This window comes from Hemicordylus capensis, chromosome 3 (assembly GCF_027244095.1).
Source record: "Hemicordylus capensis ecotype Gifberg chromosome 3, rHemCap1.1.pri, whole genome shotgun sequence".
Classification (NCBI taxonomy): Eukaryota; Metazoa; Chordata; class Lepidosauria; order Squamata; family Cordylidae; genus Hemicordylus; species Hemicordylus capensis.
In genome coordinates this window covers 232350180-232372894 of record NC_069659.1, presented here as the reverse complement: position 1 = coordinate 232372894, position 22715 = coordinate 232350180, and the positions used below count along the sequence as shown (strand labels likewise).

Below are 22715 nucleotides of genomic sequence, written 5' to 3'. Positions count from 1 at the left end.
CTTGTGACATGAAAAAGAAGTATAGCTCAACTGCAAGAATCGCACTAGAGAGGATGAAATTAGGGGAACAGAAAAGATATGCTGAAGCAAGGTGATGAGGTACATTTCTAGGGAGAAAAATGGAATTATCTCTAAATGGAATTCCACACTCCCCAGCCTGGCTAATGGAAAGCTCACTGTATTAATGCCTTAAGAGTGTTACAGGTTTATCATCAGTCCCTCGCAATTTCTATTGCTGTTTGTCTAAAATCTCTGTTTCTATAGGGACTGTAGTGAATGAATACTTTACTACAGTCCTTGATCAGTACAAACTGTAGTGAAAAAATAACAGCAACAACAAAGCCTGACTAGTGTTTATTAAAAGTGATAACTCCTTGTCTAATTCCAAGTTATACATCATTTATAAAACTAAGCTGGCCTTTAGCTGTCTGGGTTTAGAGGCTGTGGAAGCTAACTAAAATATGCAAGGCATCAAGATGCCTCAAACGCTACACAGAAATCCTGGGTTTACATTTTTGAAGAAATGGTTTCAAGACTATATGATGAACGTAGCATGCAAGTGGCTCCATTAGTTCATAAGAATTTCTTTGCGGGGTGTGTGTGTGTCATATCAAGGCCTGTCTTCTAGACCAACATTAGCCAAATGTGGCTGGAAACTACTAACAGTGCATGAAGTTGATGGCAGTCTCTCTCTTCCTTGCTCTCCAGCACCTTGTGTTCAGAGGTGCAATGCCTCTGAGGCACAAGGTGTTGTTGTTGCTTAGAACGATTCACACATTAAAGGTGCGAAGGTGTTTTGCTGGATCAGGGGGAAAATGTTGCCATATGGAACGGCTTTATTCATTTCAACAACCATTTCATAAGTTTCAACTTGCATGGGACGACAGTCACGATTTCAAACAAAAGTAACATATATGCCCAGGCTCACTTTCTTAAGAGAGACCATCTGTCATCAAATGAGACCATTTATCTTCCCATTTAGAACAATAATTGTTTTTTGTTTTTTTTGAAAATTGGTATTACTGTTTACAGAGACCATTCTGATCCCGCTCTAGTCATGCATAATCATGCATGATAGTAGTGCCACAATATGGATGGGGATGTGCATTTAGATATGCGTCCAGCAGAAGGTAGTGCAGTATAAACAGATAATTATGTCTGGATGCACATCCAAATGCATACTTAGTCTACCCATAATGCATTACTGCCAATGCACATTCTTATGTATGTCCCCATTCACATTCTGGTGCTACTGGTCACACATAGTTATGTGTGACTAGAACTTGACTGGGGCCCCTAGATTCAGGGAGGCCATGGTTGTTTGGTCCCCAGGGTAGTCTGTGGAAAAAAGAAAACTTATGAGCTGAACATCAGTCCATCAGAAAAAAGCACCAGTTCTATATTGTATTTGAGAAGCAAGAAAACAATATTCCTAGGAACAGAAGGAACAATACAATTTCTTTGCTTTCCAAAAGCCTTATTAAATTAAGCTAAAGAAAATGTAACACATTTTTTAAAAAAGAAATGTAATACTAAAATATGAATAATAGAACAAGTTGTAGTTAAATTAACATCAGTAAACTAATATACATAGCTTTTCATGACAAAAAAAGGCATACCGGAAACTGTGTGTAATTCTAACATAATGGGTACTGTATGTAAAAACAGGTAGTTCTCATATTCTCATAAACAACTGTCCTGCATCCTGGTTTTGCTGTAGGTGAGATTTTCTGAGCTAGTACTCAATGGCAACTAAACTTTCTAATAACCAGTCCATAATATTTGATCTCTGTCTTGCGAATTCTTGACAGTTTTATAGTCTTGTTAAACAGCTCAGGCCCTGCTCTCCATTCAGATATATGAAATGTGATTTATGTTGTATAAGAACAGCATTTATTTATTGTTGCATTTATATACCACCTTTCATAAAATATCTCAGGGTGGTTAGACAGGATTGAGTAAATATCATTTTTGATTTCCGGGGAATTAGCTGTTTTTAAAAAAGTGGTTAAAGTCATCATTTGGCAGTTCTCACTGTCACTGACTGAAAAAATGGAGTGGCACTGGCAGATTTATAAAGTTTTACTAGAGCATCTTTCCTTGAACAAATTATATGGATATAAGTTACACTGATCAGTAGGATTTACTTCTATATATCACCTGAATTAGCGCTTTATGCTGTTCTGATTTGCACATAGATCTCTTGTATATATCAATTTCCCAGCAAGGTGGTTGTGTATGTGCAAAGAAATGAATATGCAGAGCGTTGCACCTTCTGCTGAAAGGCACAGGTAAGCCCTTTTGTATGCAGGGGCACTGTGTGTTCACTGAAAGGCCCATGTATGCTAGGAGCTGCTAGACTGGAGAGAAACCCTGGCTGCAATGAATGGCAAAGATATAAAGAAACATTCAGAGAGAATAAGGAGCTAGTAGAGAATGAATTCTGTCTTCACAGCCGAAAACACTGCCAAGATCAGACCTGAACCACTTTCAGAGGCAATACATAAGAACTACAAGGAATAGAGGCATCAGCAGAAGAAGCTTTAGAACTAATGGGCAAACTAAATAGTAAGTTCCTCACACTTCACTACGTTCATGAGATTTTCTCAAAGACGTCAGGTATTACTGCAGAACTACCAACGAAAAGAAAATCACCATCAAAAGCATCTTCAGTAACTGATGACTGGAAGGTGGCCAAATGTCACACAGTCTTCTTTCTAATCTTTGTTTACATGTAGTACAATCCATTAAAAGGAGCAGCCTATTTGTATGGGGTTTCTTTTAGCACTTTTGGGATAGTCCCTTTAAAAAGTACGCTTTGAATGGCTTCTTTAATGAAGAGGTTTAGCAAGACAGAAAAACACTTTAGGACAAACATGTAGCACAAATGTTTCTAGTACAAAAAATGTAAGTCTTAAATGGAGCACAACTAAAATTATGCCAAAGAGTCTGTCTTATAAAACCAAACATTTGTCATATTTAAAATTATTTTCTATTACAACAACAAAATAATAATAACTTTTCTTGCAGAAAATAAATGATAGCTTTTGAGAAGCTATGAAAAGGGTTAAGGATGGAATCATAAAATGAGGATGAAAAAACTGTTCATCACCTGGTAACCAGGAAAGGTGATAAAAGCTTTGCTATATCTTCATTGGAGTTGGATTTCTAAATGAATATTCAAGTTTATTATTTAGAAAGTTGAGAAAGTATCTCCATTTTTTCAAAAGAAAAACCACCACAGAACTGTTGTCTATGTCCTAATGCTCATCACACCAGCTGCTGGACAGCATGCCAAGATCTTCATGTGAAGGCTTCATTATAACAGAATGAATGGAAAGGAGAAACAATAAAACAGAAGCTGATTTCTTTCACTATTGGCACTGGTGCTGAGAGCAAAAACCACTGGTGTGTTCATCTTCTGTAACTCCACCAGGCCCACTGTTCAGGAACAAAACTCTGGCGTGCATGGCTCAAGAATACTTCCGTGCTCCTTGGTGACAACTCACTCAATATCTTCAGCAAACCTTCAGGCAGTATGTTCTTCTGTCACCACTGTAGGCCTTCCACAAGTATCTCCACCCTCTTACTTGTTTCATTATTTGGCTATCAGCCAAGGAGTTTGACCCTTTAAGTGACAGATAAATGATTTCATATAGGAAAGCCCTTTCAGAGGTAAATAAAAGTTCTGCTCCTATTTGGCTAAGGTAATCCAAAATCTCCACCTTTAATCTAATCATCTGTATTACACTGGTATACATTGCAGTGTTTGTCCACTGCCCCCCCCCCCGACATCATTGTAATCCCTGGATTACATAAGCAACAAGCACTCTACATCTCTTCAGTCTGCATTTCACTGTCCCACTGAAGCACTTCTGGCTTAGCTAGTTCTTGTTTTGCAAGCGCACCCTCCCTCTTCTGAAAATGATGGAAGCAAATCACATCCCACTCAAGTCAATCACAAAACTCCCATCTTAATGTAGCTGGATTGTATAAAGTGGCCCAGATTTTGCACAGCCATCTGCTGCCATAAGAGAGTTGTGTTTCTGCACAGTGAGGCTGCTTCAAGCTCAGCCAATGTCTTGTCAAGCAGCAGAGCATGTGAGGGCAGAGTGTCCCTGCCTCTGTTAGTACTTTTGGCTATCCAGAAATATGTCCCTGAGGATTGCACAACTGCCAGGGACATTTTTCTGGACAGCAAAAAGCACTAGGAGGCAGGGAGGAGCAGCAAAAATCACTCCACCCTCGTCCAGCTGCTTGATAAGACATTGGCTGAACTTGGAGCAGCCTCACTGTGCAGCAGGGGTGTATCTAGGGTGGGGCAAGCAGGGCATGTGCCCCAGGCGCCACTTGAAGGGGGGCACCATTTTTATTTTTATTTTTAAAAATGGCCGCTGAAAACAAAATGGCCACTGCACATGCTCAAATGGCCTCTGTGCGGCCTAGGCCATGCCAGGCCTCATAGAGGCCATTTGAGCATTCATGGTGGGCATTTTGTTTTTGGCAGCCATTTTTTTAAAAAAAAATTTTTTTTAAATGGCCACTGCACATGCTCAAATGGTCCCTGTGAGGCCCTAGAGGCCAGCAGGGGGAGGGGAACCATTGCAGACCCCCCCCCAGCCATTAGGAAGCCCCCCAAAGGGGCTACAGATAATATTTTTAAAAATTAATATAATATGTCACTGTACACATATTCAGTTTGGCACTATGTACAGAGAATCAGGGCTTGTGAATACTGAGCTGAAGCTTATGAGCTAGGATTGTATTCATTTGCTCTCACTTTGCTTCTTGTGATAAGTGAGTTAAATGTGATGTCTTAAAAATATGGCTATTAATGGTGAGTTTGTCTTTGAATCAATGTGAAATCCTTAGTATTAAGGCCCACTGGGAGTTTCTTGCTCTCTTTCTCTCATTTTAACTGTCTTTCTGAAATACTAGAATATATTCCAAGCAGTGACACAGTTTACTCTGCATATCCTTTAATAATTTTCAGAGTATCTGGGAAAAGTCAAATTCTCCATTTATTTTTAAAACTTATATAATGGTGATGCTACAATGCATAATAGAGAATTAGACAGGCACTTCTGTTTAGTTTTCCAAGTACACCTCCACATAGTATTTGGGTATTTCATGAGCATCAGCATACTGAAATTTGTAGTTTCCCAGCATTTTTTGGTCTGGCTACGTCCACTGCTAAATATTTGAAATATTAAACGATTAACTAGCTTAACTTGTATTTTTTCAGTTGATATTATGGTAAAGTTATCTGAAAGATGGGTGTCAGATGTTTGGACTGGGGGTGCAATTTCAGTGCTTGCCCTAGGCGCTATTTCTCCTAGATGCGCCTCTGCTGTGCGGGGCATTGCTGTCTTATGGCAGCAAAGCAAATGGCAGTGCAAAATGTGAGGCGGTGTGTTTATGGTTATCCCACAATGCTTTGCTCCATTCTGAAAGGCAGCCAGCACTGCAAAAACACAATCTAGTTCCACACTGTGCCCTGGTGTGAATTAAATCAGAATGATACTTGGTAGTTGCCTCAAGAATTTACACATTGATGCATCCTAAGAAGATGTGGTGTACTTTGTGACTTCTGAAAGCTGTGAGAGCTGGAGAGTCACTACGGGGCATGGGTAAAGTAGGGAGGGATGGGTTTCATGGTGCATTACCTGAGTGGCATATTTTTAACACAGGTTAATGTGGCAATAGCATGTCTGCACATGACTCTAGGATTTCTTCCAAGGTTAGAGAAATGCACACTGCCAGTATCTCATTTGGAGTGCTATGTTGAGTTGAAGGTAGTACAATTCAAGAAGGATGCCGAGAAATGAGAAAGGACTGAGAGGAATATGAACTGCCTGGAATGATGACAGTCATCTAAGAAAAGGTATAAATGATGGGTAATGTTCAATTCGGGCCTGTGCAACTTGTGACCCAACAAGCCAAGACTTCTGATTCTTATTTTAGTGGACAGAGCAAATAGTTGCTTTCCTTCTTTCTTACATTTGAAATGGTGCAGCATAACCTAATGTTCATTTTGTCAGGTCAAAACCTAGGATATGTTAAAGCAACGGTTAAATCTGTCCACTGAAGTTGCAGCTAAATGTAACGAAGCAGATCTGTGACTTGGGTCTTCTGTATATATATTTAAAATAGCAGCTGTGGGGTGGGGGTGCAAATCAGACTGGGATTGCTGTAGGGTGTATGTGTGTATGTTAAATCCTCCCCACTGCAGCTTTCCTAATTAAACTAATTCCTGCCTGAAGCTGCTACATGTCCCACTGAAGAAATATACAGGTAGGTTTTCCCATGTGGGGCAAATAGTTTTAAGTAGGATTTTCATCAGAAAAACAGCATGGGGGAGAAGGTCAAAAATCCCTTCCGCCAGCACTGTAGTCCCATCAGATGCTTCCCTCCTCTTATGACTGCTGAGGTTAGGACTAGAAGCACTGTGTGCTCAAGCTAGAGGAAAGTATATTTAAGTATTAGATAAAATTTCCTAAGTATAAAAGCAGCTCAGAAGCAGAACAAGCTTTGGGGTTACTGGAATTTTCCTAGAGGGCTAAAAAGGAAATGCTGAGCAATTTGTGCAGTAGCAAAACCACTTAATGCCACTTCAAATAAAATACTTGGAGACCAACAGTGCATGGAGAGGAGGAAAGATTCTATAAAGCAGGTAGAAGGTCCTTTCAAGTGTTCAAGAACTGGGTATGTTGAGCATGTGGAGTGGAAAGCATCTTCACACCTGCTGCCTCCACCCCAGCCTCCTTTGGAGAACCTACATGTGTACAGCTTGTATGCACCCAGGCTCTGCTAAAAAAGGAACAAGGAATGCATGGAGGTCAGGGGTGGGGAGAGTCGATGTGTTTCAGTTCTCCTCTATACGTGTTCCTCATACATGATTCCAGAATGTCTGGAAAGGGCTGGTGTGATGTTGGAAATTTCCATTTTCTGTTGTTTGAGCAGAATAAGCATTTAGAACTCTTTAATTGTAGGTCTGCACTAGAAGCCTCTGTTCTCATCAATGACTATCTCATAGAAGACTTTGGCAGCATTTGCACGTAATGCAGAACCAGAGTTGCTGGGCCCAGAGGTTGCCAACCTGTTATGTCCGAATGTGTGCAACTCCAGTCCTCTTTGAGAAGCAATGGGAGGTTGTGCTCTGCAAACTCCTATTTGAGTCCTCGACTGGTAGTGAGTTTGGCTACTTATAGACGAGGTTGGAGATTGTGAGTGTTATGAGTGAATGCAGAACTGTAGCCTGCATTTACTCTAACTGGAGTTGAGGGAGGAAGCTCCTCCCTCTCTGGCCTTGATTGGCTGTCCTTCAAGCAAGAGGGAAACCCACACAGCCATTTCCCCCTCCTCTCTGCAGTCTCCCTGACTGCAGAGATCCTGCTCTCCATTTTGTCTGAATGTGGATGGGGGAGTGGGGTGGAGGTGGGGAGCGGAACTGCGGGTCTCATGGTTCCACGTTACATGCGAATGTGGCCTTTGTTTTAACTAAGTCTAGAGGGTGCAGCTCTTATGTATGTTCATGTTTTGTTACCCTCAAATTCTTTCAGTTTGTGTTATTGCATCACTGGTGCCCTCTGCTGGTAGTTAGGCTGAAAATAGGTAATCCCTGTTTGATGACTTCAGTCTGCCCATTAAATCCCATTATATGATTTATTTACAAATGTTAAATTGTCATGTCATTTTAATAATGAACATCCATAGTATTTAAAGCTGTTCTTGCATTCATTGTCAAATAGTTTTGGTCTTTATATCTACATAGGGTTGTTCTTTAAGGCACCTTAATGCAATAATTTATTAAGCTGTAACACTTACTTTCAGTGCACAAATATCATGCAAATATTGCAGCTGTATTTCACAATGCAAGTAGCACAGTATCGATATAATTATACAAGTGATTGGCAAATTAGATAAAAGGGAGGAATTCAGTATTTTCTGTACAAAAATATGCCGCTTTTTATCATTTGCAAAATGTGTCTTTTGATACTTCCAAAAAAAAGAAAAAAAAAGAACACTGTATAAAAATAAATATTCTTTTTACAAACAGACATACACACAGGCCAGTCCATGGTTAGAATTTTCACTGCAAAAGAAAAATATAAAACTAAGTTAGTAGCACACATCAAGCTTTTGGAAAGGATTTTTTTTTTCCTGTTGGGAAGAAGAGCTACAAAGGTACATTGCTATGTGATCTTGGTTCAAGGTACATGAAAGGGAAGCAAACTGCTACGATCCAGTCCAGCACTTTTAAGTCTCATTGATTTTTCAGTGGAGAGAGATTTGTGCCTAACGCACTGAAAGCAATGTGTGACTTGAAATGATTGGAGCTTGGCTGGATCATGGCTATTGTCAGGAGGTGCTGCTGTGTAGGTGCCACAGTGTGCTGGGTGAGCCCTCCTTTCTTGACTTTTACGTGCTTCATTCTGGAATTAACTTCAACAGTAGTGCAAATGGCAAGGACATGCACTGAGCCATATAAATCTGTCGTTTCTGCAGGAGGGTAAGGAAGCTGCCGTTCCTTTCCCTTTCCTTGCCCAGACTGGTTTGGCACCAAACCTGTACACGAACCTTGGTTTGTGCACATCTCTATTCATTAGCTTGTAAGAGGTTAAAGGAAAAGAGGGAGTGGGGGAGGAATGGATTCAGAGGTATGCTTTCGATATATCTGAGAACAAATTTACAAACTTTTGGCTCCTCTTCCCTCTATCCACTAACTGCTGTTCAAAAATCTCCCAGCTTGAGAACTGCTTATTTTTGTTAGTATAGCAAAGGCTTCTTCACAGGGTCTCCCTCTTTAATGGCATTCTGGAAAGTGGCATTTCTGACTTGCAGTGAATCCACTTTGGGCAACCTACTAAGAGCTGATATTTCAATGCCTGTCTCTTTTTAGGACAAGCACAAGAATAGGCAAACAGAGCTCGGACATTTTGGGTGCCTTTTTAGAGTGGGTGCACCTGGGTACTTTCCAGATTAGACCCTACAACAGGGTCACGATGTACCTGCTAAGTGTGCTCCCATACTTCCTGTGTTGTGACACCACAGTCCCTACACTGTCAGCAGGGTGCCATTCACATTTCGGATGCCTTGTTTCAGATTTAATCACTGCGATATAGTGCTATAACATGGCATGTGCGGCACAAAAAAATAGCTGTACTTTCCGGTTGTGGAGTTTTCACAAGAGTTTTCACTCCTCCTGCTGGTAGCTTTGTGCAACAGTCTTTATTTACATTTTGAATGCGATCTGCCCAAACCAAAGCATTTTACCGCTGTTGAGTGGATTATCTGGAAAGTGCCCCAGCCATCTTAGTGCTAGACTCACAGCACAGAATGGCTGTGTAACCATAAATGTTCACAAATGCTCTTATACAATATCACAAAGGAAGAGTGAGAGAGCTCACTGGGTAGATATGGAACTTCTGTGCATATTATAAACTCTGGTACCAGGAGGTTTAAATTCAATTAGAGAAAAATGTTAATTATGAAAGCCTCTGCTTGAGAAGCACAAATGACCTTTAAAACAAAGGTATTTTGTGCAAACTTAAAATTCATGCATATCTCAATTTTTGAATTGTAAATTAAACTTGCAAAATAAGGATTTATAATGTCTGTATTTTGATATGGTGAGTATTTGCTTTATAAAATATGTACTACTAATGTATTAATCTCATTTTCCTGTCAGCACCATATGTGTATATTCTACCAATTACATGCATGTTTACTAACTGGGAAAGGAATATATCACTGGAAATCATTCATGCTTTATAGACAATTGTTGTTGTTATATTCACAAGATGCAGCAACAGATTTATCATACCCATGCCATATTTTAATATTATTTTACCTTATTCCAGCATCCCTGAACGGGCAAGCCATCTTCCCCCTACAAGAAATAATTATAAACTGAGCTGAGATGCTGAATTAGAGAGAGCAAGAGAGCGCAAAACCCTAAAGTAAATTAGGAGGGGGAAATAATATAGCCGTAGAAAACATTTTAAATTTAAAATGTTGAGATGAAATATCCTAATGCAATTCACCCTGCTTATATTGTACACAGTTGGTATGAATATGTGCAGAACAAGAAGACTTCACTGTAGATAGACAGTAAAGCCCACTTGATCCAAACTTCATCTATCAAAATCCCATGACCACTTTGGCTTTCAGATAATCAGTTTACAGTGCAATAAAACCAGATCCACTGAAACCTGGATTACCTGATTTTAGTGGATTTGTATCTTAATTACAAATCTGCAGTTACTCATTTTATGAGGAAGATGAGACGTCTTTCCTCAAGGCAGCACTTCTGTTGGGGATAGAGGTGGCCCCTGTTATTTGCGGTTCTGTGTAACCACGGTCAGAAAATATACACCCTACCTCGGGTGTATAGATATAGGGTCTCACGTATCCATGGTTTTTAGCGCGCAGATCCCTCCATATATGGTTGTGCTCTTCTTGCATGTGCTCTGTATGGAGGAGGATGGAGGAGTGATTTGGTGTGCATTTCTCGTGTGTTTTTCACAGTAAAAACCCCATTTCAAGAGCTTTTCGCAGTCTTGGGTAGCCTTTGGTGTCCTCAGGGAGTCATTTAGTGCCTTTGGAGCCATTGATCTTTAACTTTTGGAGCCTTTTTTGTGTTTCTGTGGAGCCTTCCCTAGCCTTGGGAACCTTTTGGGAGCCTTTTCTCTTTCATTCCTGTGGAGCTTCTAGGAGGAACCTCTTGCAGCACTGTGCAGTCTTGGTAAGATGCTAATTATAACTTTAATCAATTTAATTTCAATTTTTATGAAATGCTTTTTTAAAATTTAAAATTCAAATAAAAATATTATCCATTAAAATTCATTTTAAAGTACATACTGTACAGTACCCACAAAAATTGATTTTAGATATCCATTGAAAACTAATTTTACAACAACAAACAACAGTAGCATTTATATACTGCTTTTCAACAAAAGTTTTCCAAGTGATTTACATAGAGAAATAATAAATAAATAAGATGGATCCCTTTCCCCAAAGGGGTCACAATCTAAAAAGCAACATAAGATAGACACCAGCAAGAGTCACTGGAGGTACTGTGCTGGGGGTGGATAGGACCAGTTACTCTCCCCCTGCTAAATAAAGAGAATCACCACATTAAAAAAGTGCCTCTTTGCCCAGTTAGCATGACATCCATTGAAAATTGATCTAAAGTATCCATTAAAAATTTATTTTAAGCATCCTTGCTAAACAGATTTTAATTATCAATTACTGTCCTGTCTTGTACTTTATCAGTTGTGTATGTCTGTGTGTGGGGGGGTTGTCTGGCAAAACTACTGTGCTGTACTGTACATCATGGTACATTTTTTTCCTTCCTCCACAGTTAAAATGAGCAAGTGCACAGCGGAGAGCTCTGCTGAGTGGAGTGGCAAAAGATCTTGCAAAGTGTGCCCTTGAGCGAGAACGTGAAGCTGCTGAACATGCTGGCTCATGGGGACAGTGTGGCATCCATTGCACGCCATTATGGCATCCACTGCACGCCATTATGGCATCCAGTCCACTGTCCGCTCCATAAAGAAATGCAAAGTCAGTATCCATGTGAGTGTGATGTCTGACACGTCTCAGTATCTCATGGTGGTGTCCCATCCACACGATCCCCACACGGAATGGATGGGAAAGGCCCTCAGGCTGTGGACAGGAGACCAAACCAGATAAACATGCCACTGAGCAGGCCAGTAATCCATGAGAAAGTGCTGCCGCTCTTCAGGTGGTTTGCAGAGGAAGGTGGTCAAGCCGCAGGAACACTTGAAGGCACTGAGTGCAGTTTCCAGGCAAGCAAGGGCTGGCTTGAAAGAGTCAAGCACCGCTACAACCTCACAATTTAAAGCTGGCAAGGGAAGTAGCATCAGTAGACCACAAGGCGGCACTACGATATACAGTGGAGTTACATCGGCTGATTGAGTCCGGAGGGTACAGGCCAGTAGGGATGTGCACAAAGCATGATCTGAAGAGCAATTTGTAGCACATCTCCAGCACCTTTAAAAGGGAGGAGAACATGTCCATACCTGCTCCTCTATCGCTCGCCACAGCTTCCTGTTTGGGTGGCATGGCCCCCAGCTGCCAGAGAGTACCGGCGGCGCTCTCCCCAGATGCCATCGCATGACAGTGGCACACACATAGCCTCTGTGCATGTGCAGTGGCCATGTGCGTGACACCACTGTGTGAGGGCATTTGGGGAGAGTGCCACCAGTGCACGCTGGCAGCTGGGGGCTGTGCCACACAAACAGGAAGCTGAGGCAAGCGGCAAAGCTGTGAACTGTGCTCCAAGCAGAAGTCTGGAGATGGAGTGCTGCTAATTCTAGCAGTGGCGTGAAGGAACTCCACTGCTTTTTTAACTTTGATTTTGGCCGCGGCAGGCCAGTGCTGCAAACTCTAGCAATGAAGGGAAGAAACTCCCCTGTATGTGTTTACTTGAACTAAAACCAGTTCTGCACTACCTTTGGCCAACCTAACAACCAGCCTGGGTGGTTTCCAGATAGCGAGCCTCACGATGCAAAAAATGGTGTAAACTGCAATGTTTTGTGTGCCGAATTCAAGCTGCAGTTGAAATCCATTTTAAGCTACAATGGGGAAATATAGCTATTTTTCTGCAACATTATAGAGCTACGACGCAGCAAAAAAAATCTGAAAGAAGGCATTGGAAATGCGAATGGCATCTTGCTTACAGTGCAGACAGTGCGGAAGCACACTTAAGGGTTACGTTGTGACAATGTGGTAGCATGCAATCTGGAAAGCGCCCAGGCCAGGTGTTGGTGCTGCTGTGGGGTGAGGAAACTTCACAATTACGCATTACTGGAGGAGCTGGGGACCATTGCTGGAGCACCTGGAAAGTGGCAGAGTGGGAGAGCTGAGGTGGCCAAATACCTGTGCTGTGCTCCATCCTCATTTCTGCTTTCCCTCCTGGAGGCTTTACACACACGGCTTTTGGTTTGAATCTACTCCTGAATGGAGTGTTCCAGGCCACATTTTTGCTGCACTTACTCCCAAGTCCCTGTGGGCTATCAGGGATCACTAAAAACATGATCCCACCCACCCACCCTGAACTGAGGCTGTGCATACTGGCTTGGCACAAAGTATGGCTGGCTTAAAAAAACCCCTCTAGTTTCAGAGGGGGTTTGGGGGGTGTGTGTGTTATGCCCCGCAGATGTGTGTGCTGGCCATGTGAGTAATTCTGCATTTTTCAAAAGAGGAGAGCAGATATACCATCTATGCATCTCTGGAAATTCATTTGATTATAGGTAACTAGTTGCAACAACAAAGATCCCCAATGCAGTGCACTAGAGTCCTCATTATCCAAGCAGCTGAGGATATCTGAGTTGTGTGTCCTTCCAGTAGAGAAATGCTTACAACAACCTTATGTAAGTTTAGCTTCCCATCCATCTGAATTTACAGCCCCTCGGAAGCAGACTGCTCCCCTCCACACTCACACACACACTGAGCTCTGGTTGCTACTATGTCTAGAGGCTGTTCTCCTCCTCCATATAACCTGAGCTGATTTCATTTTCTTTCATGACACAGAGAAAGTTCCGCTGCTGCTAAGTATAGCTCTTGTCTCTGAGACTGTGGAGAACGGAGACTCTGAAGGAAGGGAAACAGGAATGGAGGCAGCAGCTAGCCTGTTGGCAGTCACTCACAAAGGCAAGGCTTCGCAATGTGTCGCTCTTCTGCTCTTCCATAACAAGCTGTCAAACTACCAAAAAAAAAAAAAAAAAAGCACTCTCACCTCTTCTTATTTCTGATAGGCTGGAGGAAAAACCCGGAGCAACCTGGTGGGAATGCACGAAAAAGATCTGCCAACTGCCAGATCCCCCAAAGTAAACATCTTGTGAATCTGCTGTGAAGCAGATTCGCTCTTCAGATACTCCGAGGCATAAGGCGATGTGTGAAAAACCTCCTGGTGGTGATGGTGGTTGTTTTTTGGAGTGTGAGATTGGTTTGGTCATTTTCTGGGGCTCCAGAACCTAGCCCACCAATTCCTAGAGACTCAAGGTCTCATTATTCACTGTTGCAGGTTGGAACAGAACTTCTGCATATAACAAGGGCCACCTGTATTGCATTTCCCCAGTCAGCACTCTGCAATGCTAGAAAAATGCAACCTCCCTCCACCATTAACAACTACTTCATCAATTGCACCAGTGATTGCAATGTGTGGAATGTGGTTACATGAATGCAACAGGCATCTATGGGACAGTGCATACATTGCTACTAGGCATGAACAGCACAATCTCTTCATGTCCATGCCATTTTGTCAACATTGTTAGCTTTGTTTTTAGTTTTTAAATCAGAAGTAAAGTATGTCCATTTTGTTCCACTGAACCCTGGGAGTGCTCAATATTAAGAACACCACAAGACAATCTCCTGAAATGGCCTGCCATGGTTTTTTGATAGAGTTAAGTGTTCTATACCTATTTGGATAATTAATAAATATATTACAAAAGAACAAAGTAATGCTTTCCTATTTGCATTTAAACACAATTTTTATTTAGTTCTTTGCAGATTGTGTGTGCTCTCATTTCTCAGTTACTGCAGTGTACCCTTCGTATTATTAACAAAATAAGCACACACAATTTGTACACAAGTAGAACTACTTCCCTCAGCAAGGCTGCACTCACCTGTCTGTGATAACCCCAGGGGAGCAGGTTTGTTTGTGTCCCTTGAGTATTCCTGAATCTCTGCAAGCTGTATACCTGTTTATTCAGGCTTCTCATTGGATGACCTCTGAGCCATTCATGTGTATATAGTTTTAAACATGATCTGTATTTGTATTTGGGAGGCACTCTTAGACTGATCAGATCTATTCAAGTCTGCTCACAGGGCAATTAATACGTTTACTTATTTCTGAATGGAGCAATGTAAAGATTCCACATGAGAAATACCATATTTTGATGATGTCTGCTTTTAAGTATGGTATAGCAGCATGGTGTGGTGAATTAGCAGTTATTTGGCACTGATATAACCACAGAGCTTTCTATATCCATTTTTGTTAATGCCAACTCTCCTGCTAGCACATCTTCCCACTGGTATATGCAGCTATAGAATTTAACACCTGAGGATGCATTAACAGGAAGTGGAGATGTTCCCATTGGTACAATGATCCCATTGGCAGGAATGAATTGCATAATGCATTGCATGAAAAATCCACAGTTAGGGAAAGTGTGATTGGAACGGGAGTTACAGTTGAGGGATCTGCAGAAGGACATGGTCACAATAGTATGTTTGTTGGCAGAGGCTGGAAGGAGGCAGCATACTCATTAGTAAGGAGGCAACCTTTGGAAAGCATAAACTCCATACATGCGCACAGCGTAGTCAAGAAAACATAGCAGCAGGGTGACAGGCCAAAGGAAGCTTTTTGCATGCTTGATTCAGAAGCCATATTAGTTTAATAATGCAGGCTTGTTTGTGAGCATTGTGTGTGTGTGTGTGTGTGTGTGTGTGTGTGTGTGTGTGTGTGTGTTTGAGAGAGAGAGAGAGAGAGAGAGAGAGAGAGAGAGTATTCTCAGTATAACACTGAAATTTGTATACAATTTGGCAATAATACTGTATTTACTTGATTAGGAGGCAACTCTGAATGTATGGCAATGACTGAAAAGATAGAGGTCAAATACAGGTTATGCAGCACCTGTATTTACCCAAAAGAAAGAGGACTCTGAATCTAAGACGATACCCCCATATTTAACAGGAATGTACTAGGGGAAAAACCTCATCTTAGATTCAGGTACATGCAGTAACAATGAAATTCTGTGTAGAATGTGGCAGAAACTAACATGTAGAACACTATCTTAAAACTCTCAGGATCAACATTAATATTTAAGTTAGATATGCTTAACTTCCTCTGGATCATATTTCTTGAGGTAGTTCACATGAGCAGCCCTACCTGGGTAGCACTACTCATGTGGCGTGCTGGTCTTGGTCCTGATCCTGGTGCTTTCATCAGGGTAGCCCAGGATTTTTAAACGGGGCTAATACTGAGGTAGAAGGGCACCTTTCTACCCCACCCCCTGGTTATGTGAACGCTCAGGCTGCTTACAGCCCAAGTGTCCACAAAGCCAGGTGGCAAGAGCACTCGGCAGCAGCAGGGGAATCCCCAGGGCACCGCACTCCTTCCTCCTCAGGTTCTTCCACATGTCATGGTGCCACTCATGTGTTGCACGAGTGGCAGAGCTGTAAGGGGAAGGGAGATCATGTGTGGGGAGGCAGGGAGAAGCCTGCCTCCCCACCAAGCTCCCCAGCAAGGTTGTGTGGACAGCCTTACTGTTTGCAAAAGGCTTTGGTGTTAAATGGGGTACATACGTGTATGGTATATAAAAAATAAAAGCAAAATCCAAATAAAATGTGCAAAATTATGAAGATACAAAAATCAGTAAATTTGCACATATTTTTATAGATCTGAATAACTTCTTCTGAGTCCAGCATATGATTTGAACCTTTTAATGTAGAATTTAGGTTCCCTTAGCTATTTTCTCTATTTTAATGCAGCACAATTAAGATGCATGTGAAAATCAATGCTGTGCAAATAACCTTGACCTTAATAGGTTTTACATTTACTTTGCATAGCGAAACATCAATGTTTTGCATATATTCTTAATTCTGGCTGTATTTAAAGTGCTGAACAAATGTCAGATTTCAGAATCAGGAAAAAGAACTATGCATAGTTTTTGGTCATGATGCAAAGAATCTGGATGTGGAAACAGGTGTGTTACAGGTGGGACAGAAGGCAGGGTAGGTGAAATCATATGGTGAAAGGCAAGACTGAATCATGGAAATTGCCATAATCTTATAGAGAGCTGTTCATGTAGTTGTACTTTCAATTGGTTATCTTTCCACAGTGTGCATGTGTGAACCAGGCCTTGTTTATGTGCATTAAGATATTTCAAGTATCAGTGCAAGAGGTATTACAAAGGAGAGGTTACAGAAGAACTAAAGCAGTCATGAGCAAGCACCTTCAAGTTTTAAAATCCAGCATATTTTGGATCAGCCTCATATATAGCAGGAAGATGGGACTAGTGACTCACAAAGTTTGTTATGGGTCATACTGTTCATCAAGCATTTTAAGGAAAGAGGTGATACAAAAAGGTCTTGAAATACAAGGGAGATAAGGGGGAGCAATCTGTAACATGCAGGAAAGGGAAGGTAACACCATACCAATGGGCAAGGGGCATCCAGCCCGTCCAGCCCTGGCAACCCCGGCTCACCCTTCTCGCCTTTAAAACCTCGGAGTCCCTGTTCATAAAATCAACCACTAGAATTACTTTAGTTAGAGCAGATCATCTCCATTTTATGGGTGGAGAGATTCAGTACAACAGTGATGTATCCAAGGGCACACAGGTTAGATACCCAGCATATTTGCGCAATAGCAAATATTGCTTCTTTTTCTTCAATCTGGAATATTCAGAAAACAATTCTTTTAATTTGAGACAATTAGAAAACTCCAGAAAGGTAGAAAACTCTAGAGACACGGAAGAATATCCTAATTTTTTGAAAAGACATCTTAGGTTGCCTTTATTTGCAGCAAAAATAACCTGGGTGCAGGTTTGTGGCAGCAGGGTTGATAGCTTTGCTATAGAACAGGCTAAAAAATTAGGAAATAATGGAAATTGTCAAGAGTACTTTGGTTTCTTTGAACATTTTGAAATAATTTTACTGGGATTTTAAAAATATAATTACTATATATATATTGACTGATTTGATATGATTTCTAAAAAAAACCCCACCATTCTAGCTTGCTCTCTGACCATGTGTAAACATAAAGTGAACACAATACAGGTAAAGTATTAAAAAGTCAGTTTTAAAGACAGGCCAAATATATTTTCTAAAACAGATCTTCTACTGGGACATGGAAGGTAGGGAATTCTCTTTAAAAAAATCCTGTTGTACATTTCAAATGATTCTTTAAAGTATTTAAAAAATCAAAGCAGAATTGGAGTAATTCCTGTTTGTAGTTGTAAAGAGGTTCCATGCCACGAATCCCCTCCCACCCGCTTTGTGCCAGATCAGTTTGTTTTTGACTGGGTATCATACACTGGGGACCCCGCATCATTACCAGCTGCCAGCTGGTCTCTTCTGGAACACATCATTTGACTACCACTGAGGGGAGAAAAGAAGGAACTTTAGATTCCATTGTTAGATAGAGCTTGTTCACTCATGTACGTTCACTTGATGATGTCAATATACAGTGATGACTTGTGCAAATGTGCCGCTGCAGATTAGATCTCATGGATGGAATTTCTATACGGTCTCATAACACTTCAGACCAATCCATTTTATTAGTGACAGTTCAGACATTCAGCAGCAAGTCACCTGTGAAAAACCAAGTGACGAGAAATCAAGTGATGTGCGTGCATGCATGAATTGCCCTTTAGTCTAAGGAAGAAGCTGTAATTGAGAGTTGAAGTTTTAAACCATTGCCTTGTCAATTAGACCTATAATCAGTGCTCCACTCTTCCATAGTCCAGTTGCTCATAGGACTTTCTCTAACGTTTTTTTGGCTTCAGCGAGACAGAGCCTTGTTTTGTTTTGCACTCCAATCAGTTACTGTAATGCAGTGGTGTTCCTGCTGTTTGTCCTTCTTTCTTCCTCAGTGGCTTAACTTAAAACAATATGTTTTGTAAAACACACAACATACCAATGGACAGGGTGCATCTAATCCAGGTGCTCCTTGGTCTCCCTTATCCCCTTTAGGCCCTCTAGAGCCTTTCTTGCCCCTTTCCCCCTGTAAATAATAGTTTATTAAAAATATAAAGAAGGTTTAGGATCATCCATTTCAAGTCAATGTCAGAAACGAAAACAACTTACAATAATATAAAAAAGAATAACTTAAAGGCTTTAAAGGCTTCTTGAAATTTATTCAAGAAAAATCTTAAATGCATTTAATTTTTTTCTGGAATATATTTTTGCCTGGATTTTCTTGCATTATAAATTTAAACGTTTATGTACTTTTAGTCATTATTAAACTCTGAAATTAGAAGGATAAAATAAAAAGATTCTGCTTTCATGCCTTTGTTAATTAAATTATCACCAGCAATCCTAACATGTTTTAGGATTTGGTATTGGGAACATTAGCTCCTCACTAGTGCCAATGCCAAAAATAACACAAATTTTTGTTGTCACTTTTTCAGGCAGCAAGAATGGGAGGAGACTCTGCAATTGTTTCATGGGGCACCTCACAAAATTACATCAAAATGTTTGAGGTGGGGCTGGGTTGCCAAAATGAGTGGCAGTGGACTGTATCTTTTCTTTTCTAGAAGAAAACGCCATACTTCTGTGGGCAGGAGCAATAACTGCAGCAGCAATAAATCACACAGTGCTTTTCAATAAAAATGGTGAATAACAACACCACCAACAACACAATAGTGTTGCTGCTTTTCCCAGCAGTTGTCTTCCCCAGAAATCACCAGGGAATGATGTTATGAAGCATCATTCTCCCATGCATTTGGGGGGGGGGAGGACCTGGGCAGCTGGCAGGGATCAGGAAGAGCAGCAGTGCTCCAAGTGCTGCTGCCGCCACCCACAATAGCGTGGGGTGTTGTTTTTTTTACAAAAGGAAAAACACATGCTGCTATAAGAAAGCTGCCCCTGCCCCTGCAAATTTCAATGTAATTTATTGGGTTTGTTTCTCAAACAGCCCCCCCCCCAAATATTTATTACTGCTCACATTTGCTCAGAAGTAATTCTGACTGAGCTCAGAGAACTCTGGTCCTATGCAGCAGAGGACAATAACTGAGGTCAACCTAAATGCAATGTTAGTTGCATGAAAATGTGCACTCTCACCATGGGTGCATAACCATCTGCCTGTCAAGGCATGTGTTTCTCTTCTGCTCAGTACTCCACTGCATGATCTATTTCCTCCCATGTGTGTTCAGTTTGACTGAATAGTCACATGTGTATTGCTTTTGGTCCAGCAGAATTGTTGAGACTGCAACCTGGACATCCCCTTGTCTTGCTTGCCCTGTCTGTCTGTAACGGGGAGCGGGGAGGAAGGCAGATTGGGTCTGTTGGACCCAATCCCCATCACCATGGCATGCAGAGGGAGAGCACGGGTATGCAGGTGGGTAGATACAGCTGCAAGTCCATGGAGTTGTTGCCTCATCCTCTCAGTCATTCACCTGAGCTCTCCTCTCTCTTTTTGATCAGAACCAATGATGGCTTCTTCTTGCAACCAACACTTACCCAGTCCTCCCTGTAGGGTTGCCAACTGCCCCTCATTATGCAGGATGTCCCTCATTTCAGGGATGAAATGTTGGTCCCTATAGGGACAGCATTTGTCCCTCATTTATTCAATAGCCTATAATTCAGTTACATATACATCAATGATATTCAGGCTCTTGATTACCACTGCATACATCGCCCAGCACCCGCCCCCCAAGCACCGACAAACTTGTTCCCCTCATTCTGGCAATGAAATGTTGGCAACCCTACCTCCCTGCCACATTATTCTAAGAGGGTGAGAGAGCAAGAGGAGACAGCTGCTTCTCCTCCCAGGACAGAGCAGCCACGGCAATCTTCTCTTGTTTGCCTGTGCTCTGCTCTGAGTGCACCAGCACCATCTAGGGGTGAGGTGGGGGGAGCCCAGTGAGCAAGGGCAGGATGTGGCTGCTCCTGCGGTCTTCACAGGATTGTTCAGTCACCCTGTCTGTCTCTCCCTCTCTAGGCAACAGAGCAGGGAGGACTGGGCAAGAGATTGTTGCAAAGAGAAGCTATTGCTGCTTCCAGTCTCCTGCCCTTCCCCCCTCAAAAGCTCAATCTACTCGCCCGCAAACTGAACAAGCAAGAGGAAGCCATGGCTGCTTACAGGAGCATACTTCTCCCTTTCTGACAGAAGACTTGTCCACTTTTTTAGTAAGCGAGCAACACCTGCACTCTGATCCTGAGTGGGAGAGGTGGGGGGGGAGGTATTTCTGTGCAAGCACAGAGTAGGGAAGACTGCCTCCCCACGAACAGGTCCTAAATCTCTCAGGGGCTGCTGCATCTCTGCAGCAACTGGTCAGTAGTTGGCTGTGATGGAAAAAAAAGAAATGCTCGTTTACAAATGCTGAGGCTGCAAGGACAGATGTGTCAGCCTCTGGGTAACCACAAGATATGTGTGATTACAAAATTTGAAAGGAATCTGAAAATCTGTGCAAGGGTGAATATAACAACAGCAAAGACAAAGAGCACGTGAGCAAAGAAAAATGACCGACTGCTATTTTTCATGCAACTAACGTAACATGTAGTTTGACCCTTGACAGAATGAGCGAGAGGATTCATCTTTTTCAGTAGCTGTACGTCCACACACTTGGAATAATCCAAGTGTGTTTATTCTCTGACAGCTGGTTTTAACAATGTCGTGTGAAAACCACAATTTCTCCGCTGATTGTGTGAAATCTTAATGAACGACAGTGCAAGTTCTAGAGGATCAGCATTCATAGGATTATCACAGAGCTTTGCTGTCACAGGATGATTTTGGATCTTATCCCATGGCATGGGCAGAATGTAGTTAGAACAAACCACAGATATGCTTAATGTTTTGCTCTTTTAGTTTTCGTAACCTATTCTTTCTAAGGGAATTGTAAATACATTCTTCATAAATTATACTATAAATCTCCCTTTTAAATTTTGTTTATTTCCCTGAAAAAAACACCATACAAGCTAGTTTCAATATTGAATTATTTGGGGCGGGAACCCCACTTAAAATCATCTGTTTTAACTGATACATCAGCTAGATCCTGATATGGTTTTATTTAATAGGAGAGATAACATTGGCAAAGCAAGAGTGAGCTGATTTGCCCTACTGGGGTTCTTAAAATAGATCGTAAAAGGGATAGAAATAGAGACCATCAGCCTCATGTTATCCTCTCATACAAAGGTGAAAAGCCACCCTGAATGCCCCACTAAAGTAATCCTACATACTGAATAAAACCAATATTAAGGCAAGGACCAATATTCAACAAGAAAACAAAGATACTAAATCTTTCCGAATTCATTTAGAGAAGTCAGCTATATACATTTCGATAGATGCTTTCAGGAGTAAAATGTAAGTGGGATTTCTGGAGAGGGAATTTCATTTAGTAATTGGTATAAGGATTAGGTGGCGCAAGTAGACAACATAAAAACCAGGCAAAGTAGGCTTTTTTAAAAAAGGGAAATAAATGGGTTTTTTGACAAAATTAAGCTGGCAGGAGAAATGGATGGGAGAGGAGAGGTCACCCAGAATCAAACGCTGGCATAGAGGAAGGATAATCCAGGAGAAAATGCAGACTGGGTTGCGGCAGGAAGAGGAGAAAGGACCCAGGAGAAAAGGCAGAAGAGCAGGAAGGGATAAAGGGGACAAAGGTAGACCTGTGGAGGCAAGGAACACACACACACGCGCAAACACACACACAGACAGGAGAAGAAAAAAATAGCAATTAAAACAGCAAGTTACACCTTAATGTACTTTTTCAGTTGGTTTGCCCAAATGAACATGCCGCTCTCATCAGCAATCAGTTACCATATAACTGATTTCCTTGACTACTGCTCATTGGCCCCTTTCAGACACAACGACAAACCATGGGGTTTGCCTCTATCCCCGACCTGTGTGCTCCCAGACAATCACAATCTAATTGTGATTGTCAGCAAAGAAGGCTGGACTGGTTGTGTGGGCTTCCTCTGGCCCTGGAAGGACAGCCCACACCAGTTAATGGGCTGGCAGCCTGCAG

General features: G+C 41.6%; 1 protein-coding gene and 1 long non-coding RNA gene across 12 annotated transcripts in view; one reads left to right on the top strand and one right to left on the bottom strand.

Annotated features, from left to right (window-relative positions):
• Positions 1 to 1483: 1483 nt before the first annotated feature.
• The window catches only part of COL13A1 (collagen type XIII alpha 1 chain), a 184874-nt gene continuing 163642 nt past the window's right edge, over positions 1484 to 22715 (bottom strand). For 7 of the 11 annotated variants that reach the window (XM_053304224.1, XM_053304230.1, XM_053304232.1 and 4 more), the window contains 3 exons: positions 18665 to 18751; positions 9854 to 9892; positions 1484 to 3628 (listed from right to left, as the gene is read on the bottom strand). In XM_053304224.1, coding sequence (XP_053160199.1) covers positions 3599 to 3628; positions 9854 to 9892; positions 18665 to 18751 — 156 coding nt within the window. In that variant the 3' untranslated portion in view covers positions 1484 to 3598. Of the gene's footprint in view, positions 3629 to 7683; positions 8096 to 9853; positions 9893 to 17184; positions 17263 to 18664; positions 18752 to 22715 lie in introns of those variants that run through there. The other 4 variants (XM_053304228.1, XM_053304226.1, XM_053304227.1 and 1 more) reach the window with 4 other exon arrangements.
• Positions 10507 to 13776, top strand: LOC128348696 (uncharacterized). Its single transcript, XR_008318261.1, has 3 exons — positions 10507 to 10747; positions 11366 to 11580; positions 13561 to 13776. It is a non-coding gene; the product is annotated as an uncharacterized LOC128348696 (long non-coding RNA).